Source organism: Macrobrachium rosenbergii, chromosome 30, assembly GCF_040412425.1.
Source record: "Macrobrachium rosenbergii isolate ZJJX-2024 chromosome 30, ASM4041242v1, whole genome shotgun sequence".
In the NCBI taxonomy this organism is placed as follows: Eukaryota; Metazoa; Arthropoda; class Malacostraca; order Decapoda; family Palaemonidae; genus Macrobrachium; species Macrobrachium rosenbergii.
This window is the reverse complement of record NC_089770.1, coordinates 17,620,270-17,635,253: the sequence shown is the minus strand read 5'-3', so window position 1 is coordinate 17,635,253 and position 14,984 is coordinate 17,620,270. Positions and strand designations below refer to the sequence as shown.

Here is a 14,984-nt window from a genome sequence, read left to right as displayed (position 1 = left end):
CCTGACCTTTATATCTGAGTCTCATGGAGAGACTTTTTTCCATCTTTGATCTTCAACTCGAAAACAGTCCAGGTTTAATCGTCACACACTTCCAGTGTGAAGTTGCCTCTCATTACGGAGGAGGAGGAGGAGGAGGAGGAGGAGGAGGAGGAGGAGGAGGAGGAGGAGGAGGGCGGAGGAGGAGGAGGAGGAGGAGGAGGAGGAGGAGGGCGGAGGCGTAGGCGGATGAGGAGGAAGAATAAAATCAGACGTAGAGTGAGGAGAAAGATGGTGAGGAAAATGGAAGCAAGGAAGGTGAAGAGGTAAGGGGAAAGAAATGCGAAGGGTTAAAAATGGAAAGAAAGGCAGAGAAGGGAAGGAGGAATAGCAGGGGGAGAGGGGGAAGGAAAGGGAGGTAAAGGAAAGAAAGAAAGGTGAAAGGGTAAAGAAAAGAACTGGGGAAGGTAGAAGAAAATGTGATCAGCTGATAATTAAGGGGGAAAGGGGGGAAACTGAGATAGAAAGCAAAGAAAAAAAATAGGTGAAAGGGAGAATGAAAGAACAGGGCAGAGCAATGGAAAGACAAAAGAAATGAAAATGCAAAAAGAGATAGAAACTGGTTAAGTGTTTGACCAGTGGGGAAAGGGGCAGGGGAAGAACAAGAGAGAGAGAGAGAGAGAGAGAGAGAGAGAGAGAGAGAGAGAGAGAGAGAGAGGGGGGGTCATGGCCTTTCTTAATTTCATTTTCTCCGCTTATCATCTGAACTTGAGAGACTGGTGGCCTCAGACTATTCAACTTTTCTTGAGTTTTCTCCTTTTTTTAAACCTTCTGAAACTTCAAGAACAAAAAAGATGGAGGCATGCCGAATGATAACCGTGGGCTGATTATGAATAGTCTTTTAAACGAAAACGGATTAAAAATAGAAAACGGAGTAAAAATTAAAGCACTGTATAAACAAACAAAGACCGTATAAATCAAAATTAAAATTCACCAAGAGATAAAAAGAATGCGTATTAAAGAGTTGAAAAGGACAATTCGAATGTAAAATCGATAATGTTATCCCAGCATTGTGTACAAAACGCAAAAAGGAAAAAATGCAGACAATCTAATCCGAACTTTATGTCATCGTTTCATTTTCTAATAAGAAAATAAAAGAGAAATACATAACAATCTTCATCTCCATTCCTTCTAGTTTTACAATACGCATATATATAAATATGTATATATATGTGTGTCCGTGTGCGTGTTTATGTATGTATGTATAATATATATATATATATATATATATATATATATATATATATATATATATATATATATATATATATATATATATATATATATATATATAATTTGATCCGCATTTCTCGATACTATTGTGGTTTAATCTACTAAGAGATATTTCACTGACTACAGAGTAATTCATCATTGCTTAAATACCTACAGAGACTACGCAAAGAAAAAATGAGAGAGAGAGAGAGAGAGAGAGAGAGAGAGAGAGAGAGAGAGAGAGAGAGAGAGAGAGTCCGAGCGTGTTAGCAATTGGTAAGATACACATCAATAATAGTCAGTAAAGTGCTACTAGGTCAAGACATTTGGAAAGTAGGCTACTTCCAAATGCAAACTGCCGTGTATAATCCTGCGCTGAACTGCGGTTCTGGAGACACCTTCTGCCGCTACTTCTAAACGTCACTACGTCCTTTCAAGAAAGTACTGCCTAATGACCTTAGCCTAATGACCTTAAGGGTCAAAAGGATAATAAGTTTGATAGGATCCCTACGGGTCGGCCCATCAAAGGATTCATTTTACTCTATACTCCTGGACACAGATGCTTAATCCTGCTGCTTTGTAACAGGATTATAGGCGTCTTTTTTATGATTTCATTTAGAAAAGGAAGTATGCCCAAAACTATAGTCGTCGGGATGTTATACATCAAAGCATCCGAACTGGTTTTCTAAGTTTCACTTAATTGTTTTTAAATATAATTTGGCATTTCACAAATCCTTTTCGATGATTTTCATGCCAATAATGATCAAACTATGATTGGCAAAATAGCATACATAGTAGATTGAATGCATGTTCTTCTAATAAACACCTCTTTCAATAAACACGTCACAAACATATAAACCATTATATTCAAGAATGGAATATCCCATTTCTTCCTATTTCCCAACATGAAATTAATGGATTATTCTTTTTCTTCCATTGTAGACAAAATTCCCTCTGTTAATGACCAACGTGGCATTTGATCAATATAAAGATGTCATCTATACATCTCTCCTAATTCGCAATTTGTCCAAAACAGTTGCTAGAGAGGACCACATTGCTATGCCAAAGGTATGACATCAAATTTTTATCAAATGTGAACATTGTCATTAAAACAAAATCTGATCACTTCACAAATCTTCCTTATTTCCAAACGTCCCCAGAACTCAGTTCTGCTCAGCATTTGCGATGGGGACTGTGTATCCGGCAAATCTAAGGATATGTAACGTTGAATATTACAATTACGCAGAAAATCATAATACCAAGGGTTTTGATTTTCCCAAGTAACGAAATCGATGTCGTGGTTAATTCCGCGGCCAATAACAACAACAGTAAAGAAAGCTGCAAGAACGGATTTAATTTTACTTTTCGCTTAAAAATTGCCCTTTATTCATCTCGTGGTCTAATAGTTTCCAGTAACCTCACCATAACAGGGCAGAGATCAAATTATAGTTGGTATGGTTAGCTTCTTATTATATTTCCCCGTCGGATCCAAAGGCGAGATAAGTAGCGAAATGAAAGAGGTCTTCGTTAACTTAATATTAAAAAGCGCATACGTCACATGAAGGTGACTTATGGATTCCATAACGTACCTGTCAATGGAGAAACCACAGCCAAAATTAAAGATCTCTGCTAACTTTGACTTTGATAATACACCACAAAAAATACACTGTGAATGACCAATACCCTGATAATTCTGCTTCTCTAATAATAATGAAAACAGTAATAAACATTATTATCATTATATTATAATTGCTGTTATTCTAAAGCTGCTGCCAACGAGCCTAAAGGTTCAGTTAGCATTCCCCGGCAACCTACTGATCATCAGGGCGAACGACTTCTTTGTGGTAGGTTGCCCTGCCACAAAAATGAAAATCTTCAATTGTAGCAAGAAAAGAAACAGCAATAACATGGTAAGAGTAAAAATGTGGTACAGAAGCAAAAAACAGAGACATTCTTAGAAAACGAACACCTAAAGTCACTCAACTTCTCCAAATACACAAGAAAATATCGTGTTGAAAAGGTTTCAGAATAACGGAATAAAGAAAAAATAAAACAAAGACAGCAATAACAGCAACCTACCTATTCACTCACAAACGCCTTCCGAGCAATGGACAACAAACACAAATTACCCAAAGATTTCACAGCAACAAGACTTGTTTAATTGCTAAAACGTTTTGAAGAACAACAGAGAAAAACGTGTATGATATTACCATGCCATCAAACATTTACTATACTAGCACCTTCTGAGGCTTGTTCACAGACACAAGTCAAGTCTAAGATGAAATATGATCCCACTTAATAAAATACTGGAAAAATTCGTCTGGTCCAAATACATATATAAAAAACATAAATCTAAACCTCCTTCATCAACTTCTGCCTCTGACAAGCCTCGAAGTCCTACAGAACCAAAAAGGGGAAGAAGAAGAAGAAAAAAGGGTCTATTTCCTGAAGGTGAGAAAAAATCAATTTCCTGAAGGGGGAGCCCAGCGGTTAACTCACGGAAGGTTCCCTGGATCAGGCGCCGGTACATTTCGACGGACGCCTTCCGGTGGACCATGCGGTGCGTGATGGCTTGGTACCTTCGCCGGAAGTCCTTCTCGCTACACGTCGACTCCAGGGATTCGCGTCTGCCCGCTGGAGGAGGAGGAGGAGGAGAGGAAAAAAGAGGGATTAAGACTAAGAGAATGAAGAGATTAATTTAATGGTAAGAGGATATACTGAAATAGTTACACCATCTGAAACATTTTAGATATGAAATAGGACCAATTACTAGAATTGGTTTATTAAAATAAGAACGTGTGTGTATTTAGCACAAAAAATAATTACACAGAAATACATCTTAAAGGCGTCATTAGTTCATTTTAGATAAATCACATCATGAATACAATACAAAAAACTCGTTGGTCCTCTGTACTCTCTCTCTGAGGAACCATCGTCATTTATATACGGTATACTTTCTAATTACTTCGCAAGCATTTAAGAGACCCCTCCAAAGACCGATTATTGTTAATGCATGTGACGGATGGAAGTCAAAAACAGTTTCTTGGGGGATACAATGCATATAGTACATGTAACTTGAAGTTTATCAACAAGATCAGTGATGATCTTGTTGATAAACTTCTAAATAAAACCTCCATGTTGTACTATGCCTGTTCACGTACCTCATGTGCGACTTTTAGTTTATTTGAGAACTAAAAAATGGAAATTTAACTCCCAATCATAATATGTTCATTGGGTGGATATTTGTGTTATTTTCTCAGCATAAGGGATTTAGACTTGCAGGCTACAAGCCAAAATCCTTTCCTTGCAAATCGTAATCCACAATGTTGGTTTATACAACCAGTTTTCTTTTTTGTATTCCAACTTTTCTCACTTTCTAAAAGGCGTACACTACCTTTGCATCCCAGAAAACGTTATCCTCATACTAACTACAAAATTCCAGACGAATTTATGAAAATCTGAAGAGTACAATATTTGAGATATAAAACTTTAGTTCCTTTGCCGTGGATAACGTCAGAATGAAAAACCTGCTTGTTAAAAGTGTACAATGATGTCTTTTAAAACGTATGTTAATATTCTTGCTTCAGTGAGTGACTGAACTGAGGGATAAAGGAAGCTTCTATTAAGCAAGTTCAAGCCCTGCTAAATACAAATTGCAAACACCAATGAATCACCTGGATAAAATGTAGTGTTTTCTTGACAAATTCGTAATGTCTCAAAGAATCTTTGTCCATTTACTTACGACCAATACTGATTCGCCTATAGCACTTTCTGTTGGAGGGAAATGCACTAATTGCCATGCAAGAAACTCTCTACCTGATGTTGCACAACCATTACGAAGAAAAATTAGTGTTTATATATATATATATATATATATATATATATATATATATATATATATATATATATATATATATATATATATATATATATATATATATATATATATATATATATATATATACAGTATATATATATATATATATATATATATATATATATATATATATATATATATATATATATATATATATATATATATATATATATATATATATATATATAATATTAGTATCTGCAGAATATGTGGAATGCCTCAACACACTTAAAACTGACTCACTGACAGTGAATGATCAAATCACTGCTAATGGATGTTGCTTCCCACCCGTGTCCAAGTTCTTTAACTCTGGCTTACTCTCGTTATACCTTCAGTGAAGAAATATTCCTTTTAAGGCTAGCCCCATTACAGTCGAGAAATATGGCTCTACAGAAGGTTAAAAAACGGGTCTAAATGATATCACAATACAGGTGTATAGGCATCATTTTCTTACCCGGGACATGGCTTTAATTTACACGAGAGGGGTCAAGAAAACAACTCCATGGTTCCTCTGAGGTTGTCATCATAAACTAGCAACTAGAAACTCAAAGCTGCGGTGACAAAACCACTGTCGAAGGGATTAAGATGGTTTAGGTACAAAATGAGCAGGAGAGAGGAGTGAGTATACAGTTGGGGCAGTGGTACAAAAGGAAATACCAAGTCTGGATCAAGGAAAGGGTCAAGCTGAGGACTTAACCACATGGGAATTCTGAATGCAGACCGCATGTCCTGTAGACAGAAGATTATCGAAAAGAAAGGAGACAACTCATCAGAGGTCTGACACTGTAAAGGGTAACTGACGTCGAAAACTTGATGATGAAAAAGTTTTATGACTTAATGTCACTATGGGCCCTAAAGAATGGAGATAAAATACTCCATCTACAGCAATTAAACTACACATTTGAAACAGATCCCTCATTAATCAAAGCTAATTAATGGTGCACGCAAGATGAAAACACTTTTCATGACATTTAATTTTACAGAAAGTCATTAAAATTATGGCTGTGACACCCCACTTAGAAACAGTTACAAACAAATTTATTTTCTATAGTTATATCTTCCATTAAATTAAGATATAGAACTTTCCTGAACTGTCTTCACTCAAACAGTTTTTCGATGAAGCTATTCCCGATACCTGTACACAATTTTATGATAATGGAGTAATACTGCCTTCCGTTTCTTACTTTTCATTGTTATAATATGCTTCTTCCCACCAGGGTGAGCATTTTCAACCTACTCCTGCTCTGATAGTTGTCAGGCTAGACTGAATGTAGGACTGGAACTCACAAACTGGTTAATAATAATAATAATAATAATAATAATAATGTAACTGAATATTTAAAAAAAAATACTCAATCAGTTACTTCACTATATGCACTCTGCTGCTATGTTTTTAGCCTGTCATGTGATGTTTGTCAGGTCATTTAATGCATTCAACTGTTCTGTAACTTATGTTGTACCTGGTGCTAAACTTCTACGAAATTTTCAAAAAATTTTTATGACAAAATCTACTTTGGTTTCTATAATCGCCATTTGAAGTACTGTATAAGTTCATGATAAAAGTATGATTACGAATGCTCCTGCTGACAACGAAATCATAATCTCCTCAATATAGACAGATGGACTAGTAATCCAGAAGCCCACAATAAACCATGCTTGATGCAACATGGCAGAAGGAAGAAAACTGTTATTACGAAAAAGGAGAAATATGAAATAAACCTTAGTAACATCGCAGTACATATTATGCATTATTACGAGATTTTCACCTACTATATAATCATCAGAGACACGTTCTCAGGTTAGGGTGGTCTAATCTCACATCAAACTATTCATCATGTTTTTTAAATGTTCTACAACATTCTTTCTTCCGCGAAGCAGGCTTGCTACTATACTACAGTTCTGCCTACCTGGCATCCTTTATAATCCACGTCGTGCTTTCCCTTTAGCCTTGGAATTCACTCCCTACTGTCGTTTTGCCTGACTTACAACAATTTCCTCCAGAATTAAACCTTATTTCTATGCCTTCAATTCCAGATTATTGGGGAGGGAGGGGGATGGGGCTGGATACGGCAGGGGACATTCAGCTGCTCGCCCTTTTGGCCTCCTCAAAACAAAAACAAATAAACAAATAAAGAAATTGAAACCTCTGGGTTCAGCTGCAAGAAACCTACCCGTTTCCTCACCCTTCTCCTCAGTCTTCCCATTTTCCTTGATCGTTTCTTCTTCGTCTTCCTGAGCCTTCACAGCCCTCTTCTCGTCCTCGTCCTCAAACCCTGAGATCCTGAGGTCGAGAGGCACTGCCACTGGGGATCCTTCGTCGCGACGCCACACCTGGGGGGTTAGGATAATATGTAGTAATGGGGAGGTTATCTAATGCTCTTGGGCCAGAATTCTCATTTCTATTCTTGCATGTTGCATGAATTTCTAAACATTACAACATTAACATATCCTAAACACATTCATAACGTGCAGACAAGTAATAAATGTCAATAACCTTCCAGAATGACCGATTACTGAAAGTCCTTGTCCAAACATGTGGCAAACGCTTCACATTTTTGACTAAGACTGACAACCCAGTAACAACATATGGCGTTATCATCATCAAATTCTAAATTAACATTGCAGTAGTAACGCCAACATTTGCATTACCATTAAATACCCATATATACACACAAATTCAACATATGGAGACAAAATTGTTCATATGAAAATTACACTATTTTTGTTTAGTCTAGCTGTGCTGTGATTAGAATTTACCATATGGCTGAAATTATAATATTTCCTTAAAGAGGAAACTTGAAGGAACTGCTCAGCCTCAGCCCCATCTAAGGTGGGCCAAATTGGCATCACCTATCTTTGGGTCAGGCTCGTCTTCTATTCTACAACTACTAATAAAGATGATGGTAGATTGGTTACTGGCCCTGGGGAAAAGACTGAATTGCTTTATTGAGCTTTAGACGCCAAGCAATCAGCTGAGGATGTCCCTCTCCCTGATACTTGTCATCCTGAACCAATTCTTACAAAATTTGCATTTTGCTATAGCGATGTTAAGAAAATTCTTGATAATCTTGATAGCTGGCGTGAAGAAAATCCTGATGGTTTCTTCCGTTTATTTCTTAAAAAGGTTTCTACCGTGTTGTCTCCCAAGATTAGTAGATTCTGTAGATTTTTAAGCCGATGTAGTATCTTTGCTGATGACTGCAAGCTTACTAATACAGGCCTGTTCCAAAGAGTAGCACATCTGCAGACTGTAGTAACTTCAGGCCAATTTCTATTCTTGTGTGCTCTCCAAGATTGCATAAAAACTTATTTTTAAGCCACTATATAAGTATGTGGAATCTAAAGATTGTTTGGAGATAGTCAATATGCTATAGGATGTAGTTAGGTACCTGCAATACTTTTTTAGATTTGACAAGCCATTTGCAAGGGAACGTTGATAAAGGTTTTGAGTGGAGAGTAATTCAAACTGCTTTTAGTGCTGCTTTCAATTTAGTAAATTACAAGGCACTTATTTATAAACTTCAGAATCTTGGAGTGGGTGGATATGTTTTAGGATTACTTCAAGATTTCCTTGCAGGTAGGCAGTAGCAAGTTGCTGTTGATGGGATCTTCAGCGAACCAAGACCTATTGTGTCTGGAGTTCCACAGGGTAGTGTTCTTGGTCCACTGTTATGTTTAGTGTGTACAAGTGATATGGTTGTTGGCCTTGGACACAAAATTGCTCGATATGCTGAAGATACATCACTTTTGGGTGTAGTAAAGTCTCCACTCATAAGAAATGAAGCTGGCCTTATTCTCAATCATGACGTAGAATGGATTAGTGAATGGTGAAGTCGGTGGGGTATGAGGCCGAACTCTAGTAAAGCAAAAACACTACTGATTAGCTGATTTTGTACTGATTATCCACCCTATCCTCCCCTCCAGGTGGATGGGATTCTGCTGAATAAGTCTGATGCTGTAACTACTCTTGGTATAACTTTTGACTCGCATCTTACTTTTGAAAAACACCAGATGAAAGCATCAACAAATGCCGCATAGAAGTTGGGTATTGTAAGTAATGCCTCAAGGCATCTGTGATGCTCTAATAGATTTGACATGTGCACAAGAACCTTAATAAAGGTTTTTGAGTGCAAAGTAATTCAAATAGATTTTACTGCTGCTTTTGATTTAGTAAATCATAAGGCACTTATCGATAAACTTCAGAATCTTGGAGTGGTTGGATATATTTAGGGTTACTTCAAGATTTCCTTGCAGGTAGGCAGCAGTGAGTTGCTGTTGATGGGATCTTTAGTGACCGGAGTTCCACAAGGTAGTGTTCTTAGTCCACAATTATTTTTGGTGTATACAAGTGATATGGTTATTGGACTGGAAAACAAGATTGTTCAGTATGCCGATGATGCAACACTTGTGCATGTAGTAACGTTTCCACTTATGAAAAATGAAGCTCCCCTCAGCCTCGATTGGAATATGGACCAGATCAGTGAATGGTGTAGTTGGTGGGTTATGAAGCTGAACTCCAGTAAAACGAAAACGCTATTGATCAGCAGATCTCAGAGATTTTCCACTCCATCCTCCCATTCAGGTGGATGGGACTTTCCTGAATGAGTCTGAAGCTTTAACTATTCTAGATGCAACTTTTGACTCACATCTTACTTTTGAAAAACATCTAATGAAGGTTACAGCAAATGCTGCACGAAAGTTAAGTATTGTTCTTAAGGCCTTTACCACAATACTGTTCTCCAGTGTGGATGTCTGCTTTTGCCAGAGATTCAACTCTTAAGAGTGGTTTGTGGTGATAGGTTTCTTTTTCCCAATATTAACAGTTATGACTTGGACCATCGACGGATGGTCTCTTGTTTACCATTTTTTCATACGTTCTATTTTAACATAGATCTTTCACATTTACAATTGATCCCTGATCCCCTTTTCCTGCTGAGAGTTTTATTCCTCAGACCCTTGGACTGTGGAACAGTCTCCCTGAGGATGGCGTGCAATTGGAACTTTAGAAGTTCAAGCGAAGATGCAATGTGTTACTACCTTAATGCTGTTCTCCTTGCATTTTAATACATTTTTATCTATTGATTTATTTTTTCTTTTTAATAAGTGAGATCTCTTCTGTCTGTATTTCCTGTTACCTTCTCTTACTTCCTAATGAGCACCATATTCTTAGAAAGCTTGAATTTCAAGTCAATGCCCCCTGTGGACTTGTTCCATATGAATAGGATTCATTTTCTGAATAGTAATAATAATAATAATTTACTAGAATACTGTTTTCCAGTGTGGATGTCTGCTTCTGCCAGAGATTTATCTCTTATGTAGAATGGTTACAGATGGGATCTTGTTGTCAATTTTTCGTAAGTTGTATTTTATGGATCTTTTACATTCACAAGTGATCCCTGATCCTTTTTCCCTGCCGAAAGCAACCAGATATGCTGGACAGCAGCACCAATATGCAGTAAATATGTCTTACTGCTGAACTTCTCAATTTAAGAGGTCATTTATTCCTCACACCGTTGGAGTATGGAACATTCTCCCTGAGGATGTTGTGCAACTGGAACTTCAAAAGCTCAAGGGAAGATGCAACAAATTACTGTATAACCCTAAAACAATGCTCCTTGTATTTTAATAATTTACTTATATTTTTATAATTTTTTTATCAATTTATTTATTTTTTCTTTTCTAATAACTGATATCTTCTTTTTGCATTTTCTATTACCTTCTGGCACTTCTTTCAAATGAACACTATTTTCGTTGGAAGCTTGAATTTCAAGTCAATGGCCCCTGTGGGCTTGTTCCATATGAGTAAGGTTCATGTTCTGAATAACATAATAATAATTGGGTATCAACATCACAAGCAGTTTAACAGTTCACAATATACTGTACATTAAAGAGAGAGAGAGAGAGAGAGAGAGAGAGAGAGAGAGAGAGAGAGAGAGAGAGAGAGAGAGAGAGAGAGAGAGAGAGAGAGAGAGAGAGAGAGAGAGAGAGAGAGAGAGAGAAACTTTGGCGAACCTTTGCTTCGTCATGTGGAGCGACATATAACCAAGGGCAATTATTGTAAGCGTCTTTGTAGATGCCCTTTTCATCATCATCACTATCATGACGAGGAGTGTCGCCAAACTCTAAACTGACAGGACTTATTCTGGAAGTAAGAAGCAACAATTACCACAAGTCTTTAGGTAAAAATAATCTCTAGTCATATTAATGTTCTTTATAAAATCCCCACTTATATCTCAATAATCTTCTGCATCACAATAACAACAGTACATCCACAATATTTGCAAGAATTCTCACGTGACTTATTTTGCTTCAAGTTATACAAGCTTACCCCCAGTCTTTGCCGAAGGTGCTTCTCTCTTCTGACTTCGCACGATGGTTAACAATCCTCGTTCTTGGTGGCTCCCGATCGGACAATCTCCTTTCAATTGTAACACCAGAGGTTGTTGTTGTTGGTCTCAGAAGGCCTTCTCTGGAAGCCGGTCTTTCTCCACACTGGACACAAAGAGCTGGTCTGACATCATCATCTAACTGTTCTCTGCTTCCGCCCAAGAACACATTATCTGATCCCGGGCTTAAAGACCGGAGAGATTCTGCACTTCTGGAGTCTTTAGGTTGAGCAATGGTCAAGAGTTTGCTTCCAGGTAGTTGCAAAGGTCTTTCCCTGGATGTTGGACTTTGGCTTTCTTGCCTAAGATATCCTGTGACAGGACCAGAAGGTCGGAGAAGGTCTTGGCTTTCTGGTCCTCGACCGAGTATCTCTGCAGAATGGCGCTTGATAATTTCTGACGATTCTACTGCTGAACTTATGGAAGACTCGCTTAATCTTTTTCTAGAATCACCTTGTTTTCCTAACCTAGATGGGCTCTGGCGCTGATGGACTTCCACTGTATGAGCCATTGACCTCTCTAGCCTACTTGTTATAGAATCTCGTTCTGGACTCATTTGTTTAATCTCAGATTTCACAGGACTATGTCTTGTTTGCTTTCCTGGACTATCTTTTCGTCTTTCAGCATATCTCTGGTCATCTGTCCCTTTACCTGGGCTCTGTCTTGGACTCTGCCTTGGACTTAATTGTTTCCCTGGACTTTCGATGCAGTGTCCAGGGCTTTCAGCTTTCATTCCCGGACTCTCCTTAGAGCGCTTACCTGGACTGCGGGCTTTGGGGGGAACCCTAGGCCCATCTGAGTAGGAATCATCTGATGTGTCAACATCTATTGCTCTGTCAGGAGTTCCCGGTGTTCTAACAGGAGTCCAGTCTTCCAGTCTGAATCCTTCATGCATGGCTGGACTCCTTACCATACCAGGAGTTGTTACTTCTTCTGATTTTCGTTTAGCTTTTTCTCGTTTAGTGGGCGGTGGCTGAGTTTCTCCACTATGAGGGGCCTTCTCTTTAGATGGTGGACTCTCACTCTTGCTACGGGATGCTACAATATCTTCCACACTTGCTAGGTCAATCTTCACTGATTTTTTAGGCTTTTCAAATAATTTAAGTTTCTTTTCAACATCACCAGTTTTCAGATTCTCTGGCTCAGGCCATGCTGGAGCTTCTCCAAACATTGTGACACCAGGAGGGAAATCTAACTTCAGTGTTTGTTTAGCCTTTTCTCTCTCTTCTTCGGACCAAGATTTATCTCCCCGAACTTCTGACAATTCACTTATCTCATCTTCTTCATAATACTTTGAATACCTTTTTGCATCATCTTTTGGAATTTTTCCTCCAGAATAACGCTTTTTAATTGCGCCTGTTCGACTTTCCTCACCAAGTTTTTCTTTTGTTATTATAGGAACATCATCTTGGAATTCAGGAAGTGGCGGAGGGATTGGTTCTTCAAGTAATAATCCTTCTCTTAAGTCTGGAGACCTAAGTGCCTTCTCTCTAGATGGTGACAGTCTATCTGGTTTGGGTGGCACCTCAGGCTTGGGTAAAAATGCCGGTTTTGGTGGTACTTCAGGTTTAGTCTTTGTTTCAGACAATTTATCAGACTCTTCACCTATTGAGTGATCTATATAATAACTTGCTGAAGTGGTAGTGTCTCCATCAGGAGATGTAAGTGCAGTTTCAAAGTCACTGGTGACACTGAGGCCTTCAGTCATGTCACTATGCTCTTGAAGGTCAGCAAGGACTTCACTTGTTTCTGGGCTAAGAATTTTTGGTGTTAAAGCTTCATCTTCATAAATGTCATCCATCCCTGGAGGAGAAGAAACATGCCTTTCTTCGAAGGAATAACTGCGGCGAGCATCGAGGCCATTATTACTGTTTTCATTGGCAGTGATATAATCTTCTGAGGTTTCTGACTGGTCTGTCTGATGAGAATCGGTGCGTGATAGGTCAGACTTGGACGTCATTGTATTAGTGGTGCCTGACACAGGACTTCTGGACGTTTCCTGCTCCGTAAAGTGACTACTGGACGAGTCCGACTCTGGTGATGCTAGTTTTCTGGCATCGTCCCTGAAATCGGAAGTTTTGATTGCTAACTGTGATGCTACCTCACTCTCTTTCATATCTTGAACTAATCTAGCCATTATGTTTTCTTCTATTATTATATCTCCTTCGAACTCCTCTTCATCTAAAGCTTCATCTTTTATGGTCATGGAATCTCCACTCCTTATTGAGCTAAAATCATCAGTTGAACTTGCAACTGCTTTATCAAATTCACTAGAAGTAGTGCTAGTGGAAACAGGACATCCTTGTGATCCATCAGATATAACATTTTCACTAACACTTGTTTGTTCATCCTCAATGGAAGAAAGGGTGGTAGCACTATGAACAATATTTGATACCCGTAATCGTGGCAACAGCTCATCATCAAGGTCCTCGTCAAAGCTCCCAGCTGTAGGAAGACTTTTGTGTCTTGTGGAGGGTGTAGTTGCTGCAGATGATGGGTCTGTGAGGTGGAAGCTGCCATTTTCAGAATCTGACGTAATGACCTGTGAAGAAGCAGCAAAAGCCTTCTGTACAACAGTTATTTGGCTTTCACTCATTGATTCTTCTAGGTGGTCTCCAAACTCACCAAAGCCTGGACCTTCACTAGGCGTACCCAGGTAATGCATTGAAGAGTTATCTTCTGCCGCACTGTATCCTTCTATGACAGACATGCTCTCTAAAGATGGACCATTGTCAGCAAGGGAGTCTAAAGATAAGGCTACAAGCTGACTCTTCAGGTGTTCTTCAGTTCGGAACTCATTTGGATCAAAAGTTTTCATATCTGAATCTGTAGACACTTGAGACATTTTTCTTTCTATTGCTAAAGAAGGAGGAAGAATATCTTTATGAAACATATTCTCATGAAACTCCTCCTCTTCTTCCAAAAATGTATCAGGACTGAATATTCTACTTCTAGACAAATCTCTTGAACATTCATCAACACACTGAGGTTCTATTACCTCTTCTTCGTTGTCACTAAAACCATTTATATCTACCTCTATATAACCAGAGGCTAAACTCAGTGCTTTCCTTCTTTCAGATAAGATTTCTCCCTCGGACAAAGTCTTTTGTAAAAGCCCTCGACGAGGCTTTTGAGGTGAGGAGTCAACAAACACTTCATGATAATTCTGTCGAAACTTCAAGGGAGGAAGTGGAGGACTCTCATCTAAGGGTATTTCATAAGCTGAAAATCTAAGAGGATAAGGTGGTGGGCCCTCCGACATGGCTCTCATTGGTTGTGGAGGTTCGGCCAAATCATCCAAATCGTAGATTTCGTACTGCAGGCCCTCGTATCGTGCTGCCTCTGACAGGCTTTTGACAAGCTTTCTTCGTCCATTACCATTGGTCTGAGCCCCCTGAGATATCATTTCAGCCTGGTAATTAAAAGAAATTATTAATGGTATTCCTTTAATTCCATACTATAATACAGCATAT

The 14,984-nt window shown here is 38.4% G+C and overlaps 1 protein-coding gene across 1 annotated transcript in view; it reads right to left on the bottom strand.

The window, feature by feature from the left end:
- Positions 1–14,984, bottom strand: part of LOC136854827 (microtubule-associated protein futsch-like) — a 130,414-nt gene that overhangs the window by 52,120 nt on the left and 63,310 nt on the right. The window contains exons 9-12 of the mRNA XM_067131365.1: positions 11,454–14,923; positions 11,138–11,267; positions 7,297–7,456; positions 3,748–3,882 (exon numbers count right to left, since the gene is read on the bottom strand). Of these exons, the coding sequence (XP_066987466.1) occupies positions 3,748–3,882; positions 7,297–7,456; positions 11,138–11,267; positions 11,454–14,923 (3,895 nt within the window). The remainder of the gene's footprint in view (positions 1–3,747; positions 3,883–7,296; positions 7,457–11,137; positions 11,268–11,453; positions 14,924–14,984) is intronic.